General features: G+C 34.7%; 1 protein-coding gene across 1 annotated transcript in view; it reads right to left on the bottom strand.

Annotated features, from left to right (window-relative positions):
• DMXL2 (Dmx like 2) overlaps window positions 1-13565 on the bottom strand; it is a 172064-nt gene that overhangs the window by 120733 nt on the left and 37766 nt on the right. The window contains exons 4-6 of the mRNA XM_052647404.1: window positions 11251-11329; window positions 10285-10420; window positions 9601-9667 (exon numbers count right to left, since the gene is read on the bottom strand). Of these exons, the coding sequence (XP_052503364.1) occupies window positions 9601-9667; window positions 10285-10420; window positions 11251-11329 (282 nt within the window). The remainder of the gene's footprint in view (window positions 1-9600; window positions 9668-10284; window positions 10421-11250; window positions 11330-13565) is intronic.

Genomic DNA, 13565 nt, shown 5'->3' with positions numbered 1-13565 from the left:
AAACTCTATTAGTCTTTGTGCTGCCTCATTCCATATTCCAAGGCCAAATCTGCCTGTTACTCCAGGTGTTTCCTGACTTCCTACTTTAGCATTCCAGTCCCCTATAATGAAAAGGACATCTTTTTTGGGGTGTTAGTTTTAAAAGGTGAACAGTACTGTTCTAACCCCATGAACAGTATGAAAAGGCAAAATGATAGGATATTGAAAGAGGAACTCCCCAGGTCAGTAGGTGCCCAATATGCTACTGGAGATCAGTGGAGAAATAACTCCAGAAAGAATGAAGGGATGGAGCCAAAGCAAAAACAATACCCAGTTGCTGATGTGACTGGTGATAGAAGCAAGGTCCAATGCTGTAAAGAGTAATATTGCATAGGAACCTGGAATGTCAGGTCCATGAATCAAGGCAAATTGGAAGTGGTCAAACAGGAGATGGCAAGAGTCAATGTCGACATTCTAGGAATCAGCAAACTAAAATGGACTGGAATGGGTGAATTTAACTCAGATGACCATTATATCTACTACTGCAGGCAGGAATCCCTTAGAAGAAATGGAGTAGCCATCATGGTCAACAAGAGAGTCTGAAATGCAGTACTTGGATGCAATCTCAAAAATGACAGGATGATCTCTGTTCGTTTCCAAGGCAAACCATTCAATATCACAGTAATCCAAGTCTATGCCCCAACCAGTAACACTGAAGAAGCTGAAGTTGAACGGTTCTATGAAGACCTACAAAACCCTTTTTAGAACATATACATTACTGTATGTGAAATAGCTAGCTAGTGGGAAGCTGCTATATAACACAAGGAGCTCAATCTGGTGCTCTCTGACAACCTAGAGGGGTGGGGTGGGGTAGTGGTTGGGAAGGTAGTTCAAGAGGGTGAGGACATATGCATACTTATGGCTGATTCACAATGCTGTTATGGCAGAAACCAATACAATATTGTAAAGCAATTATGATCCAATCAAAAATAAATTTTAAAAATAAAATACAGTAGCTACATAGAGACAGCACATAGTGTACATGCAAGGTGAGAAGTCAGACCAGAAGTACTTGCATAACACCATTAAAAAAAAAGAAAGAAAGGGACAAAAAAAAAAAAGAACAACCCTAAGGACTATCATAAATGAAAGGGTGAAATCAAGAAAAAACCCTCTCTGAAAAGGAGTACAGTAAGGAAGGATTCCTCTGAGTGGAGGAAGAAGTCTCTGCTGGGCATCTGCACCCACAAAACAGGTCTCATGAGACCCAAGCACACAATGTATGGTACGACTGCCAAGCTGAGAATTTAGTTTGAATTGGGCATGCCCCCAGGTACCTAGTGGCTCAGACAGTAAGGAATCTGCATTCAATGTAAGAGACCAAGGTTCAACCTCTGGGTTGGGAAGATCCCCTGGGGAAGGGCATGGCAACCAACTCCAGCATTCTTGCCTGGAGAATTCCATGGACAGAGGAGCCTAGCAGGCTACAGTCCATGGGGTCACAAAGAGTCAGACATGACTGAGAGACTAACACTTTCTTTCACTTCCTAGGCACCTGGTAGAAACTATATACACCTTTCCTAGAAGAATGCATACTCAACTCAAGCCTCAAAGCATCCACACAAATGCACTTGCAGTAAGTATTTCTTCATGAAATATAAAGCCACCTGATTTGGGTATGAAATCCAAAACATCTGAGTTAAAATCCCACCTCTACCTTCTGACTACCTTTGTATTCTCAGGCAAGTTGTGAAACTGCAGTTTACCCTTCTGTAAAACACTTGCCCCATAGCTTTTGAAGGCACAGTTTCTGGTACATAACTGTCAACTACTAGTAGTTGCTATTATAACACTATCGCTGGTTATTACTTTAACAACCAATTACTTGTAAGTTTACTTAGTAACGCAAAATAAATTTGTCACCACCAAGAAGACACTTCTACATCATCCACCACCACCCAACATAATTGAACCATGCTCTAACGCATACTCTGGACAACCCATGAATCAAAAAATGAACCACACTGAAAATCAGAAAAATTTGTATTTAGAATAATAATGAAAATAATACATGTCAAAAATTATGGAATAAAAAACCTTATGGGATAAAGCTAAGCTTAAAGGGACATCTATAGAGTTAAATGTACACATTAGAAACAACAAATGCTGAAAAAAGCAAAGAAACAAAAAATGCTAAACATCCATCTAAAAAGTTTGAGAAAAAAACAGAACCAAACAAATTAATAAAAGAGTAAACAGACATACAATGTATAAGCCTACAAAACCAAAAGTCAGTTCTTTGAAAAGATTTATAAAATTGATAAATTCTTAGTAAGATGAAAAAAATCATCACATATATATTACAGATATTAAAAAGACGTTTTGCACAATTTTACACCAATAAATCTGAAAATTTAGTTAAAACGGGCAAATTCTATATAAACCTAATTTACTAAAACTTACATAAAAAAAGAAATATAAAATCTGAACAGCCCTATAACTATTTAAAAAATTGAATCCCACAAAGGAAACTCCTGGTCCAGATGGCTTCACCAGTACATTTAAGAATAAAACACCAACCTTGCAGAAACCCATTCTATTGACTATATTTTAAATATATATATCCAATTCATTTTATGAGGCCAGCATGACACTGAAATCAAAATCACTACAGGCCATCTCAGAGATATTACATTTTTAGTTCCAGACCACCACAATAATGCAAATACTATCACAATAAAGGGAGTCCACACGAATTTTTTGGTTTCCCAGTGCATACAGAAGTTCCATTTGCACTATACAGTAGTTTATTCAGTGTGCAATGGCATTACATCTTTTAAAATGTACATAGCTTAATTTTAAAATATTTTATTGCTAAAAAAACGCTAACCATCATCTGACAACACAGGGTTGACACAAACCTTCGAAGTGCTAAAAAACACATTAACTGCAAAGCCCAATAAAGTAAAGCACAATAAAACCAGGTATACCTGTATAAAAAAGGAAAAAATATTTGCCAAGTCTCACTCTAACAGAGAGCTCTCCTAAATCCTAAATAAAACATTAGCAAAACAAATCCATCAAGGACAACACATTACAACCAAGTTGAGATTATTTCAAAAACACAAGATTTATATAAACAAGTCCAACAAATTTCATCTCACTAATAAAGAAAATAAGAAAATAATGACAGTATCATTAGATGCAGAAAAAGTATTTGCTAAAATTCAACATTTGCTATTTTTAAAATTCTAGCAATCTACAAATCAGAAGGAAACTTGTTTCATCTAAAAAAGAGTATAGTAAGCACCTATGGTAAATATTATACTTAATGGCGACCCTGTGAAAGGTGTCCTTTTGATATTGGGAACAAGGAAGAGATAACCAATCCCAGACCTTTCCTCAATACTATCCTGGAAGTTCTAGATACTAGAGTAAAAAAAGGAAAAGACATTAAAACACTTAAGAGGTAGGAAAGATGAAATAAAACTGTCATTATTCACAAATAATAGAATTACACACACAGAAAATACAGAAAGATCTACAGAGGACTTGTTAATATTGAGTTTACTAAGACTGCTAGATATAAAGACCAAAATTAATTGCATTTCTATATACAATTATAAAATGGTGTCATTTACAACATCAAAAATACCAAATACCTAGGAATGAATCCAACAAAAGATATTTAGGACTGCTGCAAAAAATTATAAAACATTACTGAGAAAAGTAAAAAGATCTAAATAAAGATTATGTCATGTTCATAGATGAGAAGGCTCAACTGTAAAGACGTCAATTCTCCCAAAACTAATCTATAGAATCAATGAAATATCAATTAAAATCACAAGAGGTTTTCTGTTGGTTTTATAAAATTTATCATACTCATTCTAAAGTTTATATGGAAATATAAAGGGCCAAAAGTAGATAGGATAATCTTGAAGAAGAAAAACAAGATGTGAAGATATGTTCTTTCACACATCAAGACAATTTAAAAGCTATAGAAATGAAGGTGGCATTGCTACAAGGCAAGACCAATGGACCAAAGAAAAGAATTCAGAAACAGAGCCACACTAGTTTGGATATTTGCTTTTGACAAAGGTGGCAACACAGAGGCTTTTCAATAAATTTAGCTGCACAACTGGATATCCATATGGAAAAAGTGAAACCTGACCTCTTCGTCAAATCATAGAATTTTTGTACGTGGATTTTAGATTTAAATGTGGATGACAGAAAATGAAATATCCAGATTTTATCAATGTGATACACCATACTAAAAAAGTAGAAGATAAAAACCATATGATAATCTCAATAGATGCAGAAAAAGCCTTTGACAAAATTCAAAGGCTTTTTTGATTTTAAACAACACAAAACTTTTCAAAAAATGGGTGTAGAAGGAATTCTCCTCAACTCAGTAAAGGCCATAAATGATAAACCAACAGCAAACATTATTCTAAATGGTGAAAAACTGAAAGCATTCCCTCTAAGATCAGGAACAAGACAAGGTGCCCATGCTAACCACTAATATTCAACATAGTTTTGGAAGTCCTAGCTATGGAAATCAGAGAAGAAAAAGAAAGAAAAGGAATCAAGATTGGAAAAGAAGTAAAACTCTCCCTCTTTGCAGACAACACGATACTGTACATAGAAAACCCTAAAGATACTATCAGAAAATTACTAAGGCTAATCAATGAATTTAGCAAAGCAAAATCAATGCATGGAAATCACTTGCCTTCCTATACAATAACAGTGAAAAAATCAAAGAAATTAAGGAATCAATCCCATTCACCAATGCAACAAAAAGAATAAAATATCTAAGAATAAACCTAGCTAAGGAGACAAAAGAGCTATATTCAGAAAAATATTTAAGACACTGATGAAGGAAATCAAAGACAACATAAACAAGTGGAGAGATATTCCATGTACCTAGATTGAAAGAATCAATACTGTGAAAATGATTACACTACCAAATGCAATCGACAGATTCAATGCAATCCCTATCAAATAACCAATGTCATTTTTCACAGAACTAGAAGCAAAACATTCACAATTCTTATGAAAACAAAAAAACCCTGAATAGCCAAAGCAATCTTAAGAAAGAAGAATGGAGCTGGAGGAATCAACCTTCCTGACTTCGGACTGTAACACAAAGCTACAGTCATCAAGACATTATGGTACGGGAACAAAAACAGAAATGTAGAACAATGAAACAAGATAGAAATCCCAGAAATAAACCCACACACCTATAGGTACCTTATTTTTGACAAAGAGGCAATAATATACAATGGGGCAAAGATAGCCTCTTCAATAAGTGGTGCTGGGAAAACTAGACAGTTACATGTAAAAGAATGAAATCAGAACCCTTCCTAACACCATACACAAAGATAAACTAAAAGTAGATTAAAGACCTAAATGTAAGACCAGAAACTATAAAACTCTTAGAGAAAAACATAGGCCAAACACTCTATGACATAGATCACAGCAACATCCTCTATGACCCACCTCCTACTGTAATGAAAGTAAAAACAAAAATAAATAAATGGGAACTAATTAAACGCTTTTGCACAGCAAAGGAAACTATAAACAAGATGAAGAGACAACCTCAAAATGGGAGAAAATAAAAGCAAATGAAACAACTGACAAAAGATTAATTTCCAAAATATACAAGCAGCTCATGTAAGTCAACACCAGAAAAGCAAACAACCCAATCCAAAAGTGAGCAAAAGACCTAAACAGACATTTCTCCAAAGAAAACATATAGATGGCTAAAAAAAACACATGAAAAGATGCTCAATATCACTCTTTATTAAAGAAATGCAAATCAAAACTACAATGAGTATCAGCTCACACCAGCCAGAATGGCCATCATCAAAAAGTTTGCAAACAATAAATGCTGTAGAGGATGTGGAGAAAAGGGAACCCCCTTGCACTGCTGGGCTTCTCTGGTAGCTGAGCTGGTAACGAATCCGCCTCTTTTAATGCAGGAGACTCTAGTTTGATCCCTGGGTGGGGAAGATCTGGAGAAGGGATAGGCTACCCACTCCAGTACTTTTAGGCCTCCCTAGTAGCTCAGATGGTAAAGAATCCTCCTGCAATGCAGGAGACCTGGGTTTGATCCCTGGGTTGTGAAGATACTCGAGAAGGGAATGGCCATCCACTCTAGTATTCTTGCCTAGAGAATTCAAGGACAGAGGAGCCTGGCAGGCTACACAGTTCATGGGGTTGCAGAGGGTCAGACACGACTGGTCGACCTGCACTTGCACTGTTGGTGGGAATGTATATTGATACAGCCACTATGGAAGATAGTATGGAGATTCCTTAAAAAACTAGAAATAAAACCACCATATGACCCAGCAATCCCAGAACTAGGCATATACCCTGAGCAAACCAAAATTCAAAAAAGACACATGTACCCCAATGTTCACTGCAGCACTATTGACAACAGCTAGGACATGGAAGCAACCTAGATGTCCATTGACAGATGAAAGGATAAAGAAGCTATAGTACATATATACAGTGGACTATTACTCAGATATAAAAAGAAATGCATCTAAGTCAGTTCTAATGAGATGGATGAACCTAAAACCTATTATATAGAGTGAAGTCAGTCAGAAAGAGAAAAACAAATATTGTATACTATTGCATATATGTGGAATCTAGAAAGATGGTACTGATGAAACTATGTGCAGGGCAGCAATGGAGACAGACACAGAGAACAGACTTACAGACTCAGTGCAGGGGTTGCGGGGAGGAAAGGCTGGGATGGATGGGAGAGTAACATAGAAACTTACATTACCATATTTAAAATAGATAGCCAATGGGAATTTGCTTTATGACTCAAGGAACTCAAACCAGGGCTCTGTAACAACCTAGTGAGGTAGGATGAGGAGAGAGGTGGGAGGGAGGTTCAAAAGGGAGAAGACATATGTATACCTACGGCTGATTCATGCTGATGTTTGGCAGAAACACTGTAAAGCAATTATCCTTTAATTAAAATAAATAAATAAAATATCCAGGTTTAGACCAGAGGTTCTGAGGTCTTCTAACCCAAGGCACCTGCAGATAGAATTCAAGATACAAAAAATATTTTTGATACACCCAATTGACAGTATCTACATAACTTTGGCTGAGTTTTTCAGAAATTGTTTGTAAAAGCTGAGAACCAATGTTCTGCCCTCACTAGCCCTTAACTAATGTGTGTATGTGCGATGTGTGTGAAGAGTGTGAGGAACATAATGTTGCAAGAAGCGCTGGCCACCAGAGTTACCCAGAGATTTAAGCCTGTTCATCACCTGTAAATACAGTCTTTTTAAAGCACTTTTACTTCCCTGCCTCAAATCCAGTATATTTCTTTGTGAGCACCACCCATATTAACAACTTGAACTAGAATCCTTGTTTGGGAGTCTGCTTCTTGAGAAACCAAGACCCAGAGATACCAGGAACTTGAGTCAGGGAAAATAATTACTTCTCTATTTTCATAACTGTGAACTGAAGGAATTGCTAAATTTCAGTTATGAATATAAAGAACATACCAAAATGATATTAACAGTATTTGTGACTTTGTGTCTAAAAGAAATCACAGATATGTTACTATTACATGACAGCTCACCTCATGCAAATACCTCCAAATATTCTTTGAAATAGTTATTTATCAGTTTACTACTAAAGTGCACCCAACTGCAGTCTTTCTGCCTATGTTACAGAGTCTTCCTGTCTATAATGTCATCAACTATTGAGCAACTGATTAGCTCTGTGCCATATAATTATTCAACCACAAAACAGTTGAGTGTTCTACAACTGAAGATTAACTCAAAGAGCCTTGAGTGAATTCTGATGTTGTTGGAAAACCTATCCTTGCCTTGTGAACTGTAATATGGAAATTTTAATTCCATACACAACTCAAAGTAAATACATTGCATGTGTTCAATTATCATTTTATACTTATGAAATACTACATAAATTTGAAGGAGCATTCATAGAATTAGGTGAAAAAAACTCCTGAAAATAAAATATGTGACAGTAGGAAAAAATTACTTCAAAATTAAAGCTAAAAAAAACCCCAGAATTTAAACAAACAAAAAAACAATGAGGAGGCCCACAGAAAATTAGAGGATCAGTACAGAAGGATCCACATCTGAATAAGGGGAGATTCAGAATGAGAGAAAAGAGAGTATAAAAGGAAGGAGATGACACAAAAGGAATAACATAAAGCAATTCCCCTGAACTGAAGAACATGAGGTTTCAGACTGAATGGGTACATCAAATTACCTACACAAAAAGAGTCTTTATCCCTTATATGTATATATTTGTATGTAAATACTTATAGCTGATTGACCCATTCCACCACATCTTGACATTTCAGAACACCAGGATAAGGGGAAGATTCTTAAAACCTCTACAAGCTGGATGGAGCTGGGAGAGCAGGGTCTTAATGGCACTGTACCTCTCAAATAGCAACACTGGAAGGCAACAGAACCATGACATTTAAAATTCTCAAGGAAAATTAGTTCCCACCAAATTCTATGCCCAATCAAATAAAGCATAACAGCAGAAGAAAGAATTGCTCAGATTTGAGAGGCCTCTAACGTGTTTTTTTCCCAGTCATCTTTTCTCAGGAACCTACTAGAGGATATCTCCATCAAAACAAGGAAAGAAGATAAATGATGCTAAGAAATAAAGAATTTAAGAAAGGAGATGGGCAGAGAATCCCCTGAGGTTGGTAGAAGAAAATCCTGAACTGATAGCTCTATATTAGACTCCAAGAGTAACTAAGCCAGACTGAGCAACTAAGCCAGAGCAAAGGGAATACATGTTTCCAGGATACCTTCTACCAGGAATTATACTGAGAGGAGATGCAAAGAACGTCAGAGGTGTGAGGGATGAATTAGGTATAGGAATTAGGTATACAGAAAACTAAGCAAACAGTAAAACATATTATTAACACCAAAGTAATTATTCCATGAAGAACCTCTTACACACTCTTAATAATGTGCATAATAAATACTGGTTTTCCAAAATATTATGAGACACTTAGAGCAAAAAGATAGGAGGAAGGGAAGTGAATACACATATGTATGGTTAAGTGGAGATGGAGCTGGAGACATCAGCTAGAGAACTAGTCTTAGCCTCCATAGTAGTGAGGCCAGAGATGATACATAAAACCAAAAAGAAAAATAATAATAATTAAACAATGGGAGCATAAGCAAATTACTTAAGAATATGGAAAGAAGTATTTAAATATGCAGTTTTACAAATCACTGCCTCTAGGACACAGGAATTAAGAGTGGGAAGAAGGGAGTGCATCTTTTCACTGCAAATCTAGTAGTATTATTTTACTTTTTAAATTATGCATATATGCTATTTTTTAAACATACAAATTATTTTTAAAAACCGTAAATTTTTGCAATGGTCAAATAATAAAAATTATAGCCACTATTTCTCAAATGCTAACTGCCTATGAGAGACATATCAGATATTTCACAAAGCTATCACCTATTCCTCAGGCCAGCTTTGTAATGTAGGATCCTTCCAATTTTACAGATGAAAAATCTGAAAATGAGAATGAGTGAGGAATATTTCTAATTCTTTTGTTTTTTCCTGTTTATGTATTGTTTGTTCCTTTACCTTTCCAGCAGTAGCAAAATATTCACCATCAGGGGACCACTCCATCAAATGTACAGATACTGAGGTTCTAAAAAGACAAAGTTAAACAGTTAGCATTTTTAAAATCTAGAACACCTTTTATATATATATATATATATAAATGGTCAAAATAAGATTTTTCATAACATCAAACAAGAGTGTTTTCACCTCTCTAAAAATAAGTCTAAATATTTCACCTCCCTAAAAATACAAATTAACTCATTAAAACCAACCCAAGGGTCACTGTGGGGATCCAAAGAATGCAATTAACATGCTTAAATGATATCACAACCTACATGCTCCACCAACATCTTAATGCAACATTTTAAAAACTGAGCTCATCACCTTCCCTGGCTAGTTGGATCCCTTCATATGATCTGTGTTGTCAATGGTACAGCCATCCTTTCACCACATCTTCCCATCTATAGTTTATGCATTAATGAATAATTCCTTTATGTCAACCTTCTCAACCCAAGTCCTGAGGTTATTAACTATGAAAATATCTTCTTTTTTTTAACAATCTACTGTAGCACATATTAGAGGATGATGTTATAATGGGTTTTGGTCAGAAAAAGTCTATTTTCTAGGCTTCTAAGATCATTATGAAAGGGAACTTTGCTTAGAAAGCATTTTTTAAATTAATGAACAACAGAGTGAGACACTAACTTGCACTGCCAGATGCACTTCCAATCATTTAAAACAGGAAGAATTTTATTATTGATTTCTTCCTCCTCTTCCAGAATGTCATCTCCTGGAGGAGCCCACAGCTGAAGAGCATCAGTTGCTGTCAACAATCTGTTATCTGAAAATTAAAGAATGTTCTGTAATAAGCAAGGATTATCTGGAGAAATAAATGCACATGAGGGCGTCTACTCCAGTCTATAAACTGTTCTGTGAAAAATAAGCAAAACTGTCTATGAAAAACACTTGTAGAGTATATCTACTTAAAAAGTTGCATGAATCCACTAGATAAGAAAACTTGAGAGAAATCTGAGAACAACAACAACAAAAAAGCCTACAGAGACACTGTCTATCAGGTAAAATCTAGGAAAAAAAAAAAAAAACCAGCAAAGTAGAATAACAAAACAAACCCCAAAAAAACTCTAATATATACAACACAGGATATTCTCTGGCTATAAGACATAACTAAAGATTAATAAAATTTGTTTTTCTACATCAACTATTAAAATTACCTTCATTAACTGTGAATGTAAAAAGGGACAATAACCATCATTATTATAAGTTTCTAATCTTTCAATATTAAAGACAATAATTTCTTGAAATACAAATAACAAAGTGAGATAGGTTTTTTAATCTTGTTTCATTCCTGATTTGATTTCTTAATAAATAGAATAAGAGTAAAGTGCAGCACATTAACTAATGAAACAAATCATCATTGTTTCTTGGAACAAAACATTCAAAAGTAGGGGGGGAAGCACAGAACTAATAGTAAATTAAGCACTATACAAAGCAGTGTATATGAAAAAGGAAAAAGTACACTCATTCAGTAGCAAAAAAAAAAAAGAATATTACTGATTATTTTCTTATTGTGGGAGGCTATATCACATTGTAATCATACACTTAAAACAAATTATTAACTTTCCATAATTTCTAAAGATAATTGCTAAATACCTTGAGGGTCCCACGCTAAATTGTATGTCACGGAACTCAAAAAAAACTGCCCAGTTTTAAGCCACTGACACTTGAGTTGCTGAAATACATAGAGAAAGAAAAAAAAGAAAAAGATACATTTTCAAAATAATATCCACAAACACTACCATATTATCATCTTCTTCAACTTAAGACTTTATGATCTGAAACAAAGATATAAATATTTCACTATTATTTTCAAAATACTGTTTTAAAAATCATTTACAGTGGTTCAACTTACTATTCTACTATATAAAGCTGTTTGCCATGCCCAGTCAAAGCATGTCTCCCAGGCTTCCTTCCTTGTCTATAAACACATTCTTATTCCTAGGGTATCTTTTCTTCTCTACCTGCACACTCCTACAGTTACATCAATAACTAGCTAAACCATTACCTCTCCAGTGAAGCCTCTTCTGACATTTTGGCAGCACTCAGAGCAGTTTTTACTTGCATTATACCACCATTAACAACCCACTCCAGAATTCATGACTGGAGAATCCCATGGACAGAGGGGCCTGGAGGGCTAAAGTCCAGGGGGTAGCAAAGAGTCAGATACAATGGAAGCGATTTAGCACACACGCACCATGATAACGCTGATCAGACTGAATTATCTGCTTATATGTCTGACTCTCCTATTACACGGTAACTCTTCAAGGGCAGGAATTATGCCATAATGAGCTTTGTGTACTGACTGTGGTAATGACTAGTACACAGATGCTCAATAAACATTTGTAAAAACAAAGCAAATGCACATTAGAATGAAGTGCAAATTAACATCATCTGCTGGCATCAAAGTCTAAAATAAAACTAGGTCTACCCTGATAGCTCAGTTGGTAAAGAATCCAGCTGCAATGTGGGAGACCTGGGTTCGATCCCTGGGTTGGGAAGATTCCCTGGAGAAGGGAAAGACTACCCACTCCAGTATTCTGGCCTGGAGAATTCCATTGACTGTGCATGGGGTCACAAAGAGTCGGACATGACTGCGTGACTTTCACTTTTTCTTTCAACCTTCCAAAAAGTCAACAAATTTAAACTAGGTAATACATAAAACCCACAAAGCTGACATATATATATTTGAGTAATCTGCATCCTATTTTCTTACTGTTTTCACTCTAAAGTATAAGAAGAAGATTTAAAATCTAAAAGCCAAAGGCCTTTCACATGAAATACAGGAAAAAAAGTTTAGCTATTTCTTTGCAGTAGACAAACATAAAATGTACTTTCGTGAAAGTATGGTGCAACGTAAAGCCATGTCAAGGCTTTTTATTAGGCAAGTTATATATTAATTGCTTGGCAAGTATAATTTAATAAATGATAATACCCTAATTATAATATCTTAAAAATATTTTTAACAATTAAATAATTTATTCAAGATTTCATGACTATCTAGAAGTGGAATTTTAAAATACAACTACAAAACCTGAATTTCAGTATATATATAAAATATATATATATATAAATTTTTATATTTTTTAATTAGGGAAAAGGTTATTTTTTAAACCCTATCCCTACTAACCCAACAAGTCACAATAGTATTTTAAATACTGTTCAACAGATCTATTTTAAAATAATAATTAAATCATTCCTAAAACTGGAGCTATCCCTAGTATTCTTTCCTTTAATGTTTTCTCAGAGTATAACCTGTGGACCAATTACAAAGCAAAAATTTTGGAAGTGAGGTCTGGAATCTGAATTTTTTTCCTTTTTTAAAATTTTTATTTTATATTGGAGTACAGTTATTTAGCACATTGTGTTAGTTTCAGGTGTACAGCAAAGTGAATCAGTTATACATATACATATATTTTTTTCAGATTTCTTTCCATATAGGTTATTACAGAATACTGAGTAGAGTTCCCTATGTTACACAGTAGGTCCTTGTTGATCATCTATCTTATATAGTGTGTGTAAGTTCATCTTAAACTCTTAATTTATACTTTCCCCCTATCTTTTCCCTGTGGTAACTGTAAGTTTGTTTTTGAAGTTTGAGTCTCTCTCTGTTTTGTAAGTAAGTTCATTTGTATCATTTATTCACTTAATCTGAATTTTTAAATATGTACTCCAGATGACTCTTAAGTACCCAAAACTTTGATATGTATTTCATAACACTATTAGAGGGAAAATACTGATATAATTTGTACTTCCGAAAAGAAATGTAATATTAACATACATACATTTAATGAAAAATATCAAAACCACTTATTTACTGCATTTAATAATATAGTATTTTTTTAATTACTGGTAAATATGACAAGAAGTGAAATCCTGGCATTCAGATTTCACACTGGCAGTTGAAAATA

The sequence above is a fragment of the Budorcas taxicolor genome, chromosome 10, assembly GCF_023091745.1.
Source record: "Budorcas taxicolor isolate Tak-1 chromosome 10, Takin1.1, whole genome shotgun sequence".
NCBI classification, from domain to species: domain Eukaryota; kingdom Metazoa; phylum Chordata; class Mammalia; order Artiodactyla; family Bovidae; genus Budorcas; species Budorcas taxicolor.
Note: the sequence above shows the minus strand (reverse complement) of the source record. Positions and strands in the feature narration are given on the sequence as shown.